This window comes from Columba livia, chromosome Z (genome assembly GCF_036013475.1).
Source record: "Columba livia isolate bColLiv1 breed racing homer chromosome Z, bColLiv1.pat.W.v2, whole genome shotgun sequence".
NCBI lineage: Eukaryota > Metazoa > Chordata > Aves > Columbiformes > Columbidae > Columba > Columba livia.
The window spans coordinates 8,304,959-8,325,192 of NC_088642.1; the positions used below are offsets into that span (position 1 = coordinate 8,304,959).

Here is a 20,234-nt window from a genome sequence, read left to right on the forward strand (position 1 = left end):
TATTTATTTTTAACAATGTGCTTCATTCTGACACTTCTGTCCTTTCATTGTCTGACAAAAGTTAAATGTCGGGCCTAACATTAATGGAATGCCCCTTTAAAAAGTTGCGTTTCAATCTAGATATCAGTAGTAAGAAAGCTTCCTGGTGTTAATTTTAAAGCACTGGTATTTCATGCTGACTTGAGAAATCATCCTTGGTTTTTGGCATCAGGCAGAGGATTTGGAAAGTGACATTAACGAATCTACTTTCTTTGAAGGTCTTGGGAGTCATTTCTTGACTTCTGCCTAATGAGTAAGTGCTGCCTTCGTTAAATTTATATTTATGGCCATATAGTAGGTCATTGGCTTGTTTTATGTCTCCAGGTTTATGGAAGGTTATCTGCCATGGTCACCTTGTGGCATCTTGGCCAGGATTGTCTTGCAAAGACACAATTGTATCTGAGCAAGATTTTTCCCATGGAGATACGGAAATGATCAAATTAATATAAAGGTGATGTCCAGGGATAAGACTCTTGCCCTGAGCTGCCAAATGAAGTTAATATTAGCATCTTTTTTCACAGTACACCTTTAGTTTACCCTGGGAAGGCCAGATACTCAGCTTCTGCAAAGCAGCAAGGCTACATGGATTTCAGCAGGGCTGACACGGTTGATGGTTTTCCTTTGGCCTCTAAGGAGCCTCTCTATTTCCTTCACTTCACCACCACTTCACCAGTATGTACATTACATCACATTTAATCTCTTAAATGTCTGTACATTGGATGTACAGTTTCTATGAGTCTGACCACAAGGAGAGCTATTTGAAATGTTGGCTATGAACACATTTGCACAGATAGTCACTTACACATTCAAGGTCTTTTGATGATGTTACAACTTAGAGCCATGCAAGTTCTGGTCCAGAAGCCCCTGTAAAGTTATTTATTGTATCCACATCCCTTCTCTAGTGTCTCCTATGTCCCCAGAGCTCTTACCAGCCTTTAATCAGCCACAGTGGGCTTCTGCCTTGGCACAGACCATATGCTGAGGAGCTGCAGTCTCCCTGTGCTGAGACACAGAAATGATTAATGTCTCCCCATCACTTTGAATTTTAGCACATGGTGTGCTCTAGCCTACAGTCACACGTAGCCCCTGAGGCAGGCTGGCTCTGTATCACGAGCCCCTCCTGCATCTGAGCACTTGCTGAACTTCTCGGGGGTCATTAGTATGTAGGAGGGCAGTCACTTTACTGATCACAGCGTGGCCATGACTTCCTCAAATGTCCAATCTGTTTCTTGAAATTTCTGGATTGATACCAGCCATTGGCTTCATCCACACTACAGCTGGGAGCACAGGCAGTTATGCCCTTTTCTAGGTTTAATTCATCTGGCAGAGTAAGCAGCAGCCTGAAGATAGGCTCATGGCTGTCCAAGCTACCTTGGCTTTGTGCCGGGGCACCCAACCAGCCTTGGAGTCTGTGTCCCTCCATCTTCATAGGCTGTGTTGGCCAGCATGGACTCATCCGCTGTACTGAAGTCACATCTTCATTCACTGAGTAAAAACACTCTTTAAGCTAAGGAAGATGAGTTCTTCAGTGACCAAAGGTCATCACTTTTGTTTTTGAGAGGTGGCAGGTTAAATTCCTGCAGGTGGTGGGTGACTCGCCACAACTGCTTTTGCCAAACAGCCAAGGGAGGGTATGAGACTACAAGTAAAACACAGAGCCCCAAGCTGATGGTTGCTGCCTCCCTATGCTGTCTAGTCCTTCAGCTCAGGGATGCTTTCAACTCACTCTATTTGAGGAACACCCAGGGACAGCTGGATCAGAGTTAGGGTTCTGTGTGTTAGACCAGCCACCTTGTGTCTTCCTTACATATGAGTAAATGACTCCCAGCTTGGAGCAAAGCTGACTGGAACCAGGGGACAGTCTTCCCATGGGTTTGCATGTTCTGTGAGTCGGGAAGAAGCTTCCTGTGTGATCTGAGGCACAAGGCAGCCTCCTGAGAAAGAAACACATGGTTAGGCACTACCCTTGTTGACAAGTCATTGTGACTCAGGAAAATAATGAACTCTGAAAGCTTTGTGTGGGAGGCAAAAAGGCTGCATTTAAAGGCTGGTTGTCCCAAACCCTTTAAAGAAAATATTTGCCCAGTTTTAATATTTACTCTTAAAGGTGAACCATGATTTTCAATGTCTTATTCCTAAGCAGAATAGCTTAGTTATGATGGCCAGAGTATGGCTCCAAAGGCAGGTGAGATATCAACAGATGGGATAAGGAGAGCAGTTCTGCAGTGGTCCAGGTGGTCTGGCTCAGGACATAGACTCAGCTATAGCTGGGAGAGTGGCCAGTTCTCACATGTGCCCACTTAAGGCAAGGAATAAAGAGAGGACCAGAGTCAAACAGATACTGCTCAGTGATTTCTCTCGTACCAAAAAAGAGGCAGTCACTGCTAATTGTCAGCATGACAGAGAGGGAGTGAGCATGCCTGAGTGCAGCCTCAACTAGAGAGGAAGGAAATGCTGTGAGTGTATCTCCTGAGCAGCAGAGACAATTTCTTCTTCTAGCTCTGTAAACAAATGAGTGTAACCAAGGAAGGGCAGTTGCCTTTGGGGCAGACAAGGTAGATCATCTCCTTTACTGTAGACTGCAAAACCATAGTTGTCTTAGAAAGATTTTCTCCCTTTATCACGTGTCCCCTCAAATTCCCCAGGAGATACCTTCTACCTGACAGGACCTGGTCATTTTGAGCAAGTCCATGTTATTATGATCCATTCTCCCAATGGGGTGTGGGAACTGGTGTACCACTCAAACTTTCATAGCCGTTCAGTTTTCTTTTGGAGCAATATGCCTAACTTTCTGATTTTAGATGAAACTAGTTTTGAGCAGAGGTTAAAAAGAATATTTAGCTGCTTCCTTCTTCAGCAAGGCAGAAATAAGTGGAAACACTTTTTATATTTTCCAAACACTCTTTCCAGTTTCCTCTTTAAAAATACAGCTTTACATCTCTATTGTGCTTTCCACTGATCTCTCACAGGTTTTAAGGTATTGTCCTCACACTGTTTTTAAGGGAGTGAAAATCTCTACAGTAGGGCAGTGCTTTCCATTTCACATACACACATACTGAGGGACCTGGCAAAAGTCAGCTAGTAAACCAAACAGACAAATTTCCAACCTAAGACTGCAATCCCACTTATTTTTTCCTCTTACTACCCCAACCTCAAAGTCCTTGTGATCCAGTAATGGCAACAAAGAACAGGAGTTTCCAAGCCTTAGCCAGCTAATTGTGTTTGTCCCTTCTAAGTTTTTTCTTCTCAACATTCCTCCTTGTATTTTGGGAGAAAAGTGCAAGACCTTGCAAGCTTCCATCATGATCCATGGTGAACTTTGAAATCAAGGTTCAAGCTGGTATTTGCATCTGTAAGAAAACACTCTGCCCATGTTCCTTGGGTTTGTAATACAATGTTTGTCAAGCTTTCCCACACTTTGACCTGCAGTCAGTGTCTCTCCTTGGATAGGTCAATGACACCAGATTTCCTTCCAAGAGGCCCATACCTTTGCATGCTCCTAGCCCTTGCCTCCAGCCACACCTCTGTGCTTGTAGGAAAGAAGAAGGTGGGATGGAGTCAGGAAAGTGGCAGCTCCCTGAATGATCATCCTATAAGTAAGAAGCTGGAGAGACCGCATAAATGTAGAACTGTACAGAACCAATAAATACAAATTAAACTCATAACAAGAAGTGAAATATTAGGGCCAAGGTGACATTTGGACTGGAGGTTCAGCCAAGCTTTGCTTTAAATATTTTATTGCTGCAGATAAAGAAAGAGCTTATCCAACACGTTTCTCTCTCGCTCGCTCTCTTTTCTTCTCTCCCTACCAACCAAAGGGGAAAAAGAAGAAAAAAAAAAAAAAAAACAACTTCTTAACTAGCTTTGGTTGTATTTGAGCTAGACTTCAAAGTTTCACAAAAATAAACAGTTTTAGGGGGGAGGAATGCACACTTGTAAAGAGAGAAAACACACTTTGAAGCCAGCAAGGGACAGCGTGCCTTACACAGAGATTCACAGCATCCTCCCTGGAGCAGACAAGTGATGTCCCCCTCCCCTCCAAGCAGCATCTCCTCTCTCACAGGGGGCTGCCTGGCAGCATCACAGTCCTTCGAAGAGTTGTCACGATGGCAGGAGCCACTTCTTTGTTCTCTTCTCCTTACTCCTGCTATGCGCCTGTTGTTTTCTGCTCTGATTGAAAGTTTCATGCGACTGTAGCTGTCACTGAGATCTGAGTTTGCACAGCACCTAGCACAATGTCAGTCCTGGCTTAGGATGAGGCCTCTTTGGGGTTGGTTGCAGAAGTGCCAAAAATCTGCACGATCAGAGGTGAGCTCCATAATTTAAGCTTGGGAAAGGAGGGGAGAGGTTTGCTTGCCCTTTGCTAGAAAGTCCCACAGCATGACGGCTGGAGGACAGAGCCCTCCTGACCATCATGGGGGGCTCTGTGCAGTCCTGTTCATGGGGTGAGCAAGCCTCTTCTCTTTGGGGACCTTCAGCCCCTGGGTCTGTCTGTCTCACACCACATGTTGATGAGGGAAGGGCAAGAAAGAGTGCCTGTCATGTTTTAACCCCTTTATTCCCTCTCTCTCTTGTGTCTCCACAGCACAAAGCCCCACTGCAGCAGACCCCTTGCAGCAAGCCTACGCTGGAGTGCAGCAGTACGCAGGTCGTTAGTATTAACACTTTCTCCCAATAAACCTTTCTCTTCTCTGAAGCCTTTAATCTCTGAATGCACCTAAGGGGCTGGGGAAAGGGAGGTGTTTGCTGATACTGGGGTGAGCTGGGGGCCACAGACTCTCAGATTAAATTTACATTTCTCGAGAAAACAAAATATAAAGCCCAGGGTCTTCTCACCCCTCTCTCCCTAAGGAGGCAATCTCCTCCCTTTCCCCAGGAAAAGTCTTACACTCACTTGTACCTCGATGCAGCCTCATTGGCAGGACCTGATCCATCCTGCTTATCACGGTGCACAAGGACAAAATCAGGCCACCAATTTGGAGGCCAGTTTCTATAACAGGTCTCCTGAGTGCTGCAGTGAGGAGGGGATATGAGCAACCAGATCCAGCAGAGCCACTGCCGCTGTGCCTGGCAGGGTACGGTGTGTCCGCACTTACCTATATTTCAGGGTATGTCTATGGCCATACTCCAGCTAGTTAGTTCGAGGCTTGCTTAGGAGCTATGCAGACATACTCCTGTCTTTCCAGCATCTTTCCCCATAGTTCCCAGTGGGTCAGCCTCCCCTTGCCTCACCCTGCATGCTGAGCAGCTCCTTTGCAGTTGATGGACTGACACCAGCCAAAGTGACCTGGTGCAGACCATGACCCCACTGTGTTCAGCCTCCCCTCATGAGGTGTCCATGGCCAACGTTGTGAGGAAGCTGCCACCCCAAAGTCATTATTTCCTGTGGTAACTGGAGCAATCATGGGCTCCCGCTGAGGAATGGCTATTATCTCATGTCAGCACTGTATCTGGAAACTTAATTTAATTCTTCATGTAGGGCTTCATTTGCCAGTGTTTTAGTTATTGTCATTTATTGCTCGTGAGGTTTGATAGATGGGAAGCAGCTCAACCCTTTGAGCTGTTAATTAACCCCTCTGCACACACATGACCCCTATCCCCCTCTCTCTGGGCTCGCAGGCGACCCGTACTCTGTATTTTTAGCAGCAAGGCACATCATCTACCATCTGTGGTACTGAATGACTCCCCTTGTCTGCTTGGTGGGGAAGCTGAGGTGGGGAAAATTGTTTAATTGCTGCGCACTCTTTCCACTGTGTTTGTGTGAGAAAGAGGAATTCTCTACAGACATGAAAGAAAATGTATATCCAAGACTGTATGTGCAACTGTGCCTATGCAGGGAGGAAATAGACGTGCAAACTGTTTTTATGAGCATGTGAATAAATCAGGGTCCAAAAAAGATTTCAAAGGGAAATGTGTGCATGCATTCTGCACATGGCTGTCAGCATGGGCATCAGCATGCTGGGCTGGTGAATAAACGTGTGGTGCCATCTGGGATCATTACACATCTCTGCTGGGAGAGATCTCAGCAAAGACATCCCATTTGCACCAAGTAGCTGTCCCCAGCACTATTGCTGACAAAGCTGAAGGGAGGATGGGTGCTCAGGGCTACGTGGTGCTACCTGGAGCACTATTACTACTACTACTGTGGTGCTCCTGCCATATCTCAGGCTGTGCAAGATGGCCCTTCGCAGAGCCAAACTGCAGGGGGAAAGCCCACCTCTAGCTTGGTGTGATGGTATGGAGTGAAAACTCCTTGCTTCCCAGCACTGAAGTCTGTCCCTCTTTTTTCTCTCCCCTATAGCTGCTTATCCTGCTGCTTATGGCCAGATTAGCCAAGCGTTCCCACAGCCACCTCCCATGATCCCACAGCAACAGCGAGAAGGTGAGTAAACAGGCTGTCCTTTCTGGCCCCAGCATGCCACCCCCACCACATTGGTTCCCCTCCTCGTACACCTAGACAGTATACATTAAATGCCCGATTGCCTTGAATCCTTGGTCCACTGAGTCCTTTCTCAATTACCATATGTGCTACGGCATCACTGGCACTAACAGGAATATGCAGGAACATCCTTGTGGGGAATAGCTGCTGAGATCTCAGTCCCCAGGGAAGAGAGCGCACTGATGTGCATGGGCCATGGAAATACCTGCTAGCAACAGAGGCAATCATGTCCAGTGGGGGTCTGTGTTAGAGGCAAGCGACAAGAATGTGGATAAAATGCATTTGCATTGGAATTAAGAATGTAATAGGAAACAAAACACTGGTGGGCCTTCATTTGAAGCCAGTAATGTGATTTCAGACATTCACTATTTAGGGAATGGGGACCTGATATTTCAAGGAGCTGATCGAGTCCTTTCAGGTTCCTTTGATAACCCGGAAACAGAAATCAGCACTTTTAGAGTAAAATCTCTGTATCAGGATGAGATGTATCGGATAGTAAAGCTACCTCTTTTTTCACATTGTCTTTGAGAGGAGACTGGGCTATCTACTCCACAGGACAGGATGGCTGCACTGGAAACATGAAAAATAAAGAGAGGTGGATCTCCTACTATCGCGTGTAAATGTTTTGGAAGGTATCCTTGACATGTAATGTTTTGAACCCAAAGACTTGCCTGAATGAAGAGGCAAGTTCCTTATGTTCCCCTTAGAGTCAGTGGGGAGCAGTGGGATCCTCAGAGACAACCGACTCAGGTAGTCCCAACCATCATCCAGGGAGTCCACTGGTCTCTTTTGACTAGAAGAGGAGGCTGCTTGCCTAAATGATGTGTTCATGTCAGATGGTCCAGCTTAGGGAGGAGACTCTCATTTTAAATAATTACATTTCAACTTTTGTCCTCTATTAGATCACTAATTCAGATATATTCTATGTTATACATGTTATTATATATATATAATGACATTTAATATTTTAATATAGTGTAACAGTCAGAATGAAATGAATCAAGATTACACTATCAAACTAAAACATACTGATGGCCTAGAACTACTTTGGGGAAGAAATCTCATTTTGTAAGAAAATTAGAAATGTTGGCATTTCAATCTAATTTGGAATTAATTTTTTCCAATGTCAGAATTTCCTGGGGAACACAACTTCCAGCTCCTGATTAGCTCTAGTACATGTCCCTGCTGTGAGAACAGATGCACAGACCTAACGTATCATTACAGAGATGTTTCCCCCATGCTGAAGGACTTTGCTTTTTATTACTTACTGGGGTTAGATTAAGCACAGGACAAAATGGAGAGCAGATTATTGCTCAGCACAGCATTGTGCCAGGAACCATCAGAAGCAAGGGGTAGCTGTTGAAGACCCACTGCCCAAAGACCCCTGTGTTTCCGAGGCTCGACGTGTGCCTGTGGATTGAGGGTGAGCATCACCCAGTGAACAATTCATCTCATAACTCCTCACTCCTTCCTGTAAGCAGCTGGTATTAAGCATGATTCGGGGTCAGATGTACAAGATGAACCACCAGTGTGATGCAGCTTGACATTCCCAGTGTCCTCCATTTTCTTGCAGTTTTTAGATGTTGTAGCTCTCTCTGCTGCTTGTTAGAGGGAGAATCTCTAAGGCACAGCACTCCCTTTCAGCAGAGGGTCAAGACCTTTAAGCATCCCTAACCTTTATACGGGAAGACACAGCAAGAGGGAACTCTAATAACAATAATGCTCAGTATCGAGAAGAGTACTTAGCAAAGATGTGCACAAACGTTGATTCATTAATGAACCAACCCTACCACAATAACATCGATGATCACATTGTTAATAACAATGTTGACTCTCTGCTCTTGGATCCCAGTTGCATAACAAGTCTAGAGCTGCTTGGCTGCTGCAACATTCCTATAGAGATTACTTATTACTTCCACATGAGAACTAAGGTTGCCAGCAGCTGACAGGGTGCATAGGGTGGAACAAACCCAAAATGATCAAAGCCAGAGATGAAGTCTTGATTCAGGCCATGTCAACCAGGCTAAACTTGGGGGTAATTTAAAATTTGTATGGTATTACTCATCTTGACGTAGTTTCTGAAACTCAGAAGTACACTTAGATATAAAAATAAAGTGTGCAGGCTTGTGACTCTTATCTGCCCTGTGGTCAAATATGCTGGGGACTGAACTGTAAGCAGATGAAGAAGAGGCAATGAAATTCCAGCCTCTGAGTATATGCTGTAGAGGTGAAGTGTGCAGCTGACCAAGGGGCTGCAGGATAACTTCATACATCCTTAAGGAACAGCCCATTTTTAATTACTGTTGGAAGAGCAGTCTAGTCATAGCCTTTCTTTATGACACTGATTCCCAGTATTGGGGATGAAATGATAGATAGTTGATGTCAGCACAGATATATAGAATTTATTCATGTTGACAATGGACACCCAGGGATAGATTTGGTCTGCAGCTGTCCCCATGCTAAAAAACTAACAGTGAGCTGGAGGGTGAGGAGCATGGACAGAGGAATGGCTGAGCAGCTCAGGTCCAGCCAAGCCAAATCAACATGGACCCACCAGACAGTTCTCTACCACGTGCTTCTGTGCAATAAATAATGAGGTTTTCCATTATCCAGCATAATTTGCCTATAATTTACAGTACATTAATAAACTGTGCATTCCTTAAAACTTTTCTTTCTTTTTTGTCCAATTCAAGGCTATCTGTGCTTCTTGTGTATTAATAAACAGAAATATCTATAACTTAAAGCCATAAAACCAAGAGCCATGGTGAATGTCAGGATAGAAATGAACCTTGTTTCTCTTAATGTGTCATGAGGGTTAGATTTCAAGATGACTTACAACCCTTTTGGAAACCAAAGTAAAGTGTGTGGTAAATAATATTAGTACTGTATTCAGCCCTGAACTTCCCAGTATACTGATCTCCAATAACCCAGTAAGTCAGTCCGAAACAAGAACTTTCTCTCCAGCAGGATAGTTGGAGTCTTAACTAAGGTTTTGCCATACTTTCTGTGATCTTCCTCTTGCTCCAGTGATGCTGACTGAGTCCATTAAAACTTATTGCATGTGTGCACTGAGAACTAACTTAGCTCTTTATAGCCTTTTGAGCTGGATAACTACTGCCTTTGGCTTCTTAAAAATATACACATGTATACGAAGAGGTGGCCATACACACAAACATATACTCTTCCAGTGCCCAGGCAAAAAAACCCCAACGAGACAGAAAGGCAGAGGCAGACAGATCATGTTTGTGAAAAATGTACTGAGGAGTCTGTGATAGGTAACTTACAGGTGGATGGATTTAACAAGAAATTGTTTGTTAAATTCTAATGGCAGGATTTTCATATGTGAGGATGGTAAAACAAATCAGACTACCCCAGGTAGCAGATGGATCTTTCAGAATGGGAAATTATCAAAAACTCTGTGTAGTTGGGAATGGCGCGAGTTTGGCCTTGAATGCCTGAGTTGGTATAGAAAGCTGCAGCATGGGTTTCCCGGACACATTTCAGAGCTGGACTGGGCTTTGAGGATGGTCTCTTCTTTTTTGCATCCTCTCTGGTCTCCTTCTCTTGGTCTCTGAGCTGTGTGAGGCAAAACTGATTTCAAGGTGAAATAAGGGTTGTTCTCTTCTTGAGCTCAACCTCTAAACCTGATGTAGATGAAGTTGTGTGCCTCCTGGTCTGCCTTATGCCTTAGTAGATGTTTCTCAGCACACACAGGCAGAATCCCTACTCATGCACAACACATCCAAGACCCTAGGAAATGCAGCTGGTATTTTTCACAGAATCTGCCAGTTTTACAGAGCGAACTGCTGGCTCTGGTGATGTCAGTAGGAATTTTGCCACTAATTGCAGCAAAGCCAAGATTTTACCCATTCTATTATAATGTGGATCTCAAATCCCACAGTAGTGGTGCTCTGGGGCATGTTCAGATGAAGGAATGAATTTTTGTCTGCTATTCTGGACCATGATCTTCTCCTGGGCAGAATTTTCTCAATTCTAACAGACACCTAAGGGGGTCGGCTTTTGTTTAACACTTTCAAACTGTTTCATATTTAGTTTATCATGCCAATAGCTCCACATTGTGTGTAAATGAACCGCAGCAAGGACTGGAGTGGGGATGGTTGCTCAGTGAGAAGACTAAGGAAAAGGCAGACGGGAGGTGGAGGGAAGATGGAAACGCTTTGCATGAAACATAGGAGCCTGATTGTGGGCCACTGAGGTTCAAAAGTAATTTAGCTAAGCAGATGACCGGGTGTCTAATTAGTTAATTATCCCACTGTACCACTATCCCCCCATTTGGAAGAAACCCTGTTACCATCCTCATGACCTCTAGGAAATGCACAAGATGCAAAGGATCAGCTGTTCCTTCGTGACAGTCCTTTTAGCAAATTAGTGGGGAAAATTGTGCTTAGCAAATATTCATTAGGGCTTCATTTTCCATTAATCCAAAAGGAAATGCAGAGAGCCTGTGACTTCAATCACGCTGAGGCCCAGGAATTTTAATGAGCTTTAAATGGGCATCTGTCAGAATCCTGACTTTGCCGTACTTCTCCTGCCAGCCAGGGGGATGAGTAATGGCTAATAAAATGTGGGAGCATCTACGCGAACTCCTCTCCCTAACAGGAAAGGCAAAGTTGTAATTTGCTGTGTTATGACACTGTAATTACGCCCTGATGAAGAAAATGAGAGTATTAAAAAACCCTTTCCTTCCACACACCGCACCCCAAACGTAAATGGGGGAAAGTTGCCTGAGTCAGGTCAAAAGGTTGTAGGCACATGGGCTGGGGGAAGGAGGAAACCTTCCTCCCCTCCGTTCTCTTACCCTTTTGGCAAGGAGCTCATACTGTATCTCCTTCATCTCGACCCCCCCCAAGCAAAGTAGAGCTGGAGTTACCTGTCGAGGTCAGTGAAGAGCTGAGCAATAGCTGGAAGTACCTTTGGAAATAAGACAATGAAAAAAACAATCCCTGCCTCCTTGAACTACAGTTTCCTGCTAGTGAACACTGCAAGGGGTTTTAATGTTTATTTTTTTCAACAAAACCAGTTGGATGTGCCTGTTCCCTTTTGACTTTTGCTCGAGTGCAGCATGCTTAAAAATAAGAGTCACATTAAAAAGTTTCATTCTAGCGTATATGACTAGAGGCAGATTCTCCCTCTTCTGCCCCAAAATACAGTTTCAACAGAAATATTTCTGAGGGTCTCTAACAAAACTGCGTATTCCAGCTACAGACTCTTCTCTGGGTATTTTTCCAGACACTCTCTGAAGTCTGTAAGAGTATATGTTATAGCACTGAGGGGAAAAAAAAAGAAAAAGACAATTCCTCTGGTCTAGTAATTTGGATTTAAATCCACCTGTAATCTCTCTTGCAGAATCCTCTGCAATGAGGCATGTGGCCAAACTGTCCAAATCAGGGAGAATCTTCAGGCTGAGTTGAGCTGGGACGTTGAATGCAAATTTTTACAAAACAAAACAGAGCCTGTGGGTTTGTGCATACTTGTTGTCACAGTCCTCACTGAGATACCAGAAGAGTAATGAAACTTCCACATGCAGACACTGAGAAGAGCCAAGGATTAGCATAGGTCACCCAAAACCCTACAGATTAAATGAGATTATGAGGAGCAAACAAAAACTATGAACCGCATTCTTTAATTCTTTTTGGTTTTGTTCTTTCATTCTGTCTTTCCATGGCCACATGTGCTGCTGCATTCCTGTGTCTCTAGATTTTTTCCTGGTGTCTGTCCTGGGAAGGTTAATGAAGTTAGCATAGCCTCTAGGTGACTTTCTGAGTTCCTGGTCTTCTGCTTTGTCCGTTCCCCTCAGAGTCTACAGACTGTTTTACTAGAGGTGACCCCTCACCATTCAGAGAGAGGGGATGCCAAAGTAAATCTCCACCCTGTGCTTTTTCATATCCTATTTCTCTCTATTCATGGGTCTTCTTTTTCTCTTGATAGGACCAGAGGGCTGTAACCTGTTTATCTACCATCTGCCCCAGGAGTTTGGGGATGCTGAGCTGATGCAGATGTTCCTGCCTTTCGGTAATGTCATCTCCTCGAAAGTGTTTGTGGATCGGGCGACAAACCAAAGTAAATGCTTTGGTGGGTAAAGATAACAAAACAATTAGATTCATCCAGGAGAGGGCTTTCTCTGAATACTTTACCTTTCAAACTGCTTTCTTTCTGCTTAAGCTTTATGATTTCTCTCAACTTACTCCTGTCAATACTTTCCCCCTTCCCTCTTTCTCTCCTAATTGTCTCATGCTCAGAGTTGTGTGCACTGCTTAGAGGTGAAGGTTTGGCACCTCACCAGCAGCAGGGTGCTGTAGCTGCTGGTGGGGGGGTGGAAAATAGCCCCCCTTGGAAAGGGAGGTGGGGAGGGCACAGAAAACACTAGAGCACTTGGAGCTAAATGGAAGGGGCCGGGGGGAAGGTGAAATGTTGACAGGGTCAGCAGTGGGAGCATGTGGCAGAAGGGGAATTTCTGTGCCCAAAGAAAAGGAAAACCAAGTCATGGGGTCAAAGGGAAAACAGAGTTGTGGGGGCAGCTTCCCAGCAGCTGTAACGCATTAAACTGCAAGGGGACAAGGGCTGAACATCAGCTGAAAGCCTGGTCTCCTGTGGGGATGGCTGCTCAGTGGACTGCAGGCAGCTGTGCTCTGAGCCCTCTGGACATGAGCCAGCCCCAGAGCAGATGCAGATAGACCGAGCCAACCCTATGCCTCAGCTGCCAGGCCATGCTATGAGGGTGGGTTTTAAAGCTGCACCACACTCACCCAGCTCTGGCCTCACTGGGGGCTCAGCCCCAACATCTAGAGCATGGAAAGAGCACAGACCATGAGCCACCAGCCAGGGACACCCCGAGCTGCATTCACAAATGGAGGACTCAGCCAGCCTACAGCCATGTGGTGCATGCACAGTGTCTCAGTACGATCCTGCTGCTTGCAAAGGTGTTGACATGAAGGGTCGCTTCTATCAGTGAGGCAGCATGGGCAGCCTGCCACACTTGATCCCACCGCAGCTGGTGGACAGGGGATCTGCCCCATGCATGTGCCCACCACTGGGAAGTGCAAGTTCTGGTTCTCCACCATCCCTTGCTCTTTGTAGACCTTCCCCAAGAAATGCAACAGGACAAACTATTGCTTTTCTTTTCCTGTTACTTGCAGATGTTGTGGACTGTCTCTCAGGCAAATTTCCAGAGCTAACACTTGCTGGAGTTTGATTTGATTTAAAGCCACTCTCAGTCTCCACACTGTGCTTCCCTTCCATGCTGCCTTCCTCTTCCCCCTCCTGGACAGCCCACCTCCCAAAACTGTTACCTCATCCCTTGCTAGCTATGGTGCATGTCAGACAATACTTCCAAGAGTTTCATGGCCTTTCTCTGTACACAGTTCCTTCTGACAATCCACAGAGGGTCTGAATGGGATATTTTCTGCTTTGATTGAAGGAAATCTGTCCCCTGATGTAAGAGAACACGACATTCCCCTTTGCAAGTACCCATTGGGTTTCTGCACTCTCACGCCCTAGAGGAAAAGAAGGACAAAAGAGTTTGGTGTGAACAGGCAGTTGGGAAATTTAAATGAGAAATTATGAATTAACCCCATTGTCTCCAGAGCCCACCTGCTTTTTAGAGCTTTAACCCTATAAAAGCTCATAAGAAGATGAGCAGAGCAGCATAGCTCTAGGTGACATTGATAACTAATGCTTCAAGGATATCCACATGTTAGAAATGGACCTTCGGCAATGAAATTGCCATTCCTAGCATAAATATATAGCGGACTACTGAATCTGGTTGTCCACATATTGACAAGTGGGAAGCCAAAGGTAAATGGAGAATTAAGGTGAGAGTCAAATCTAGTAAGGGAAAGTACCTTCTGGGCAGGTATTCACCTTTTTTCCTCATAGCTCAAAGGTTTTCTGGCTACAAGGCTCCACGAGGATAGCAGCACACACCTAGCTTGTGGGGCAGATTGTGGACTGGTTTTATTGCTGCTTCCAAGGCACTGTAAAATTGTCATTGATAGCTGAGCAGAAACTGAGGGATCTTAGTGGAAACTTTTCTTAACATTGAGTCTTACTGGGAGAAACAAAACATCAACTTGTTTGATGAAGTAACCTCCAAAACTCATGGTGAGATACTCCAGCCTGAAAGCAGGAAGGTGTCCTTTGGATGTGTCAAACCCACAAGCAAGAAAAAGCAGGAACTATACATTGTCAATGGATCTTAGCCCCCTTATAGTGGCTAGTGAGACACAAATATCCAAGTCCAGTCAGTTTTGGGTCCTGGGGGTTAAGTCCCAGTTTTCTCTGGCTTGCTTTTCCATGAAGCTGAGTTCCTGCTGTGACTTTTAGTCTCAGACAAACATGTTGACTATGCTGCCATGTACACCAGCTCCAGAAGGACAGAAATAGCAAAAGTACAGGTAGCTAATTATCACAAGTATGTCACGCTGCTCTTCAAAGCCTCACACCCTGCTGACCTTCAACTTTAAATCAGGCCTTTCTTTTGTTTTGCTAAGTCCACTGAAGCTGACGCTGATTATAATTTTTTTGTTCAGAAAGTCAATTTAAAAAAAAAAAAAACACTTTTTCCTAAAGGAAAATAAAGGATTTTGTTAACTTTGAAAGTAAGAAAACTCTTTCCTTTTCTGCTTAAACATTTCCCAAAACTTGACATGTAAAAACATAGCATTTACATTCTGTTTTGCTTTTTTTTAACCCAGCTAGAGCTCTCCAACTGGTAGCCTGGGGGGACAATTCTGTCTGGCCCCAGAAAGATATTCCACTATTATATGACCTTTTAAAATGTATCTGCTATGCAGATCCCAAGTAAATTGCTGTAACAGAGTCTAGCCCCAGGTTGTCGAGAAATTGTCAAAAGTCCTGCTTTAGACAAACTTAAAAAATTCTATGAAGAAAAATGTCACCATGTTTTTTTTTCCATGGGAACAGAAAATACTTCATTTGCTGCTCTTGTCTGACTGTCGAACTACCTGTATGCTGCCCCAAAGTGAGTGAGTCAGTAGAACAGCATCTCAAAATAGGATTTTTATTCCTTCCCATTTGAATCTTAATACTGCCCTGCATTTCCAGCACAAAGGTATCTCCTTTGGCAACTACTGCATGGATAGTGTAGGAGCAGCCACTGGAGTGTTAATAAGAAGGCGAGATCAGCCACAAGCCTTTCTTCTGGTCTCGGGAGTCCATGACCCTGCAGAGAACCGCTATCACCTGCACATGCTGAAGAAACCACACTGTGGTCAGGAAGCCTTTGAATTTCCCAGTTCAGAGTCTGCTGCCTCCTGGCTGACAAGGAGCAGCAAGGAATGGAAGCTACAACGAAGACCAATCTCATGTATATGATGTGAAAGTGCTCAAAATACATCTATTGTTTTCCATAGCAGGACTGCTTGCTGTAGTGTGTAAGACTGCCTGAGAAACAACCCTGACTTCTCACTGAAAAAAAAAAAAAAAGACATTTAAATTGGGATGTTTCTTTACCTTCAACTTTTCTTCTGCTGCACACATCCAGGCTAGACCCAAATCCTCCATTTTCTCTCACATTTTTTCAAACCTCTGGTTTTTATTTTCCCCCTATCCCTGTGCAGTTGTAACATGGCCAATTGCAGACCATACTTCTCCCTCCCATTCACCAACACCCTGTTTATCTCCATGGCCTGAGCTTTCATCGCACCAACATATCAGTGTCTCCTTGGGTTTCCCCTCAGGCGCTGCCCTGTCCACCCTCTCACATTCATACTTACTGATTTCACCTTCAGAGCTCTTCACCGTCCTGTCCTTCTCTCTCCTGTCTCACTAGTCCTTCCCTCAATGCCCAGCTGATACCTGTAGCATCCTCCCACACACTCCTCTTATGACCAGCACATTTCTCCTACTGGGCCATGCTGTTCATTCCCAGTGAAATGGCAAGGCCACAGCAGGAATCACTGCCTCACTAGGGGAAAAATTACATTTAGTCAGGTACTCCTTGAATGCAGTGACTTACACTCTCATGGCAGGCTGGTCTAGGAAGCACAGAGGCACAGTGTGCCAAAGTCCAAACATCAGCTTCTGCAGGATGCTGTTGCTTGTGTTTGTGTCTTCACTGTGTTTCTCACCTTCACACTGTATGTGTGTAAGTTCTTCTGTGTGTAGATATCCTAAATGTCAGAGAACATGAAATACGTTTATGTGCTGGTCTCAGTGGTACTGGTGATAATTCCCATCTCAGTTACACAAATAATTTAAATGTGACCCATTTGTGTATAAGACAAAAAGAAAACTCCAGTAAAATGGCACTGCTAAGGCCACTAAGGCAAGCAGACAATGTGAGAAGAGCCATTTTTCACACTGCCCACACAGGGCTACCTCTGCTTCTGTTATAGGGTGACACTACTATATAGTCCTAATTTCAGAAGCGCTCGCTGTTGTCACAGAAGGCACATTTTAAGAAGGCATTTGGAGATGTTAAACCAGTCAAATGCAGAGACAGACGTGTTCTAGGAAAATGTTTTAACAGAGAAGAGAGAAAAAAGACTAGGTTTGGGCAATATTAATTAGGAAGACATGACAGAAATTAGAAAAACGAGGATGTGGATGGAGTAGCAGAGGCCAAATGATTACCCCAAGGTGTCAAATAAGATGTAGATAAATTAAAGCTGGAGGAATTGCTTTGCGGGTGCACTTGAAAATTCATTCCTCCAGTCACCTCTTTCTGAGAGCAGTGGGCACGTGGATCTGCCAGCTCTTTGCACACCACTGAGCAGACGACAGTGTGAGGCCAGTTCTGCTCTATGCATCCCGCTAGTCCCCCACATGTGTCTGCTTGGCATGTGCTTGCTCCCTATACTTGCTGGTGTGGCAGCTTTGTTTTCTCCCCATGGGACAGCAGCTCCAGGATGCTGCGAAGAACCTCTCCTGTGCCCACAGAGACACCACTCATCTTGGCATGGTCTGACACCACAGGTGGAAGCAACCACAACTGCTGGATATTTTTCTCCCTTTCTGTGCGTTCCAGATGGACTTTCACACTAGCAGAAGGGATGTTCCAACCCTTTTAGAAACATCCCACGTTAAACGTAGCAAGGAGCAATCTAGCTTTGACTACAAACTGTGAGGGCTTCTTCAGACCATAAATTTATATGGTCTGAAGTAAATATCTTGTTTGACTCCTTGTACAATACGGACATTGAGTTTCATTCCAGATTCCTGCAGGGAGTCCACTTGAAAGTTGCTAGTGGGCATCTCCGTTTGGAAAAAAAGACACAGTCTTTCCTGAAGTTGAGAAAAAGAGAGAAAGTAACATCACTTGATGAGGGGCATAGTAGTTAATTACGTTTGTCTTCCCTACTAAACATCTTCTGGCTGTTAGCTTATGAAAAGAAACAGGGGATCCAAAGGAGAGAGATTAAAGTTGAGACAAGCAATGAACACTGGACACAGGACGGGGTGAAGCTCAGGAGAAAGGCTGAGGGTTGGGTAGAGCTTTTATCATGTTATTATAAACACATTGTGGCCATTCAAGACTGCAGTGTGGTGGCAGGAAGGTGGGGCGGGAGATGCGAAGCAGCAGTCAGGTAGTGATGGTCTACAGAGTTTCATCTTGATAGCTGAAATAAAATGAAGCATCAAGGAACTATGGCACTGGCAAAGCTATGCGGGGCCCTGGAACCAGGGGCATTGCAGATCAGGTCTGAAGCGCATTGGCGACACTCCATAAGGCCTAGGAGTGGAACAATGGAGCCTGAGGTACATCAGAAAAATATTGTTCAGCACCTGCTTAAAATATGCCTCCAGTACACCCTGCCAAATCTGGCAGTTTCTTATTTAATTAAAAAAAAAAGTAAAACACTCCTTAAGTTCATCCAGGGAAATGAGCAGGTCCAGAAGCGAGGTGGCGCAACGGTATGAAATACCAGTCGTGTGTTCCTGCCCCATATGGGGGATCATGGATCATCCTAGCTGTGTGCTTTGGGTTCCCCTTCTTGTAACAGGACACTGAGTCCTTTGTACAGGGCTTCAGGATCCATTGATGAGAAGAGTGATATATCAGCTCAAAGGTTTTGGGGGGGTTCTTTTCTGATACTTCTTTTCTTAAAGAGGAAGATTCTCACCAGATAGAGGAACTGTTAGAAAGCACTTGAGAGACAGTTGCAACTCTGCTTGATGCTGTTACCAGTACTATGATTAAATCAGATTTTTTTTCTTTTCACTTTTAACCAGATTCCAAATGTCATGAGAGAAGTTTCTACCCAAGCCTTTCTCCCTGTAGTCCATGGAATTAGGCTATGTCCTTTACTTTCTGTGATCTAGTGTCAATACAGTCTGTTTCAGATCCCTGAACAATATCAGATTGTCATTCCCATATAGCTACAGGGTACAGACCAAAGCTCAGAGGGTAATGGAAGAAGTAGCTAATTTGAGTGCCTGAGTTGAGACAATATGGGAATGACTTTCCAGGCACGTTAACCGTGCCTGACCTGTGAGATGTTCCAGTTCAGATCAACCCTGGTTCGTTGTGGTCCTCCCCACTCTGAAGGACTTGTCACAGACAGACAGACGAGGAGAGATTCACGAGGGGTCCAGTTTAGTTGGAAAGTAAGCCAAGAGGAGGAAAACATTGTAGAGGGGTGTTTAGGGCTCCCAGAGAAGAGGGGAAGAAGACACAAAAGTTTATTATTTTCTTGCTATTCTCTGTTATACCCTAAAGCTGCCAGGCTCTGAGACTTCAGGTCCACAGAGTACGGATGGAAATCTTTTCCAGCTGATAAGGAAAGAGTTGTGTGACTGAGAAAGAGAAGAAGCTGTTCATGAAACTCACAGCACAGCACCTCCAGCCATTGCAGTTGGTTGGGGGAGGCTTTAGGGGGAGGAGGAGGAGAGGGAGAAGTATTAGGGCTGTGAGCCACTATTCATTTACAAACTATAATTAATTTGATGTTTAGATTAATTTCTGATGCACTCTCAAAGGTGCACTGAAAGCATTTTTCCTTTATTATAATGTTGATTGCTTATTGGGGAGATAAATCTAACTGTCAGTTATGCACTGACTTACCAAAACTTTCAGACCAAGCAAGCATGTATGCATAAGGAACAGCTGTTTGCAGCTCTCCAGTTAAAGGAACAGCTCTGTCTTTTCCCAATACCTTACATTAAAGAAAATCTATACATTGTACACAGAGATTTCTGCTTTCTTTTGTAGCTTAACAATTTATTAGACAAGAATATGTTAGCAGAATCTATCTTCTATATATCTGTCTGTTCATGTGTCTATCACTATTCTATCTATCTCTCCACACAAGTGACAGACGTAGTCCATCCAGAGTATGTTTAAAGGTTATGGACATATTTGTACGTATGTACTCACATGTACACTTACACAATCATTTTGAGTGTTTCTACTCAAAGTGTAATTAGATGGAGGAACTCATTATTGCAGTGTATTTGTGCCTGCTCATTTAATGACCTCCAAGGGGGGAACAGTCATTTATGTGACTAAGAAATGACTGAAGTTAAGAGTTAATGCCATAAGAAAGAAGAGAGAAAAAATGAGAGTTTTTAAGGAGATTAAAAACTTAGTGGTCTGGGCTTCAAGTCAATCCATCAGCACTGGGACCCAAGGAAAGAACGTGACTGGGCTCTGGTGTGCCTGCACAGTGTGGTATCTACTGCCACCTCCTCTAAAAAACTTTTGACATTAGACAGAGTAGATGAACTCAAAACGTATATGGCTGGTCCTATGTGTGAGCCAAGGACATTATAGTTT

The 20,234-nt window shown here is 44.4% G+C and overlaps 1 protein-coding gene across 15 annotated transcripts in view; it reads left to right on the forward strand.

The window, feature by feature from the left end:
• CELF4 (CUGBP Elav-like family member 4) overlaps window positions 1-20,234 on the forward strand; it is a 713,325-nt gene that overhangs the window by 654,052 nt on the left and 39,039 nt on the right. For 7 of the 15 annotated variants that reach the window (XR_010469177.1, XR_010469178.1, XM_065046934.1 and 4 more), the window contains exons 9-11: window positions 4,625-4,690; window positions 6,341-6,421; window positions 12,428-12,571. Coding sequence is in view for 13 of the 15 variants with exons in the window: in XM_065046934.1 (XP_064903006.1) it covers window positions 4,625-4,690; window positions 6,341-6,421; window positions 12,428-12,571 (291 nt within the window). In the remaining 2 variants the exon portion in view is untranslated. The remainder of the gene's footprint in view (window positions 1-4,624; window positions 4,691-6,340; window positions 6,422-12,427; window positions 12,572-20,234) is intronic. The other 8 variants (XM_065046941.1, XM_065046942.1, XM_065046937.1 and 5 more) reach the window with 3 other exon arrangements.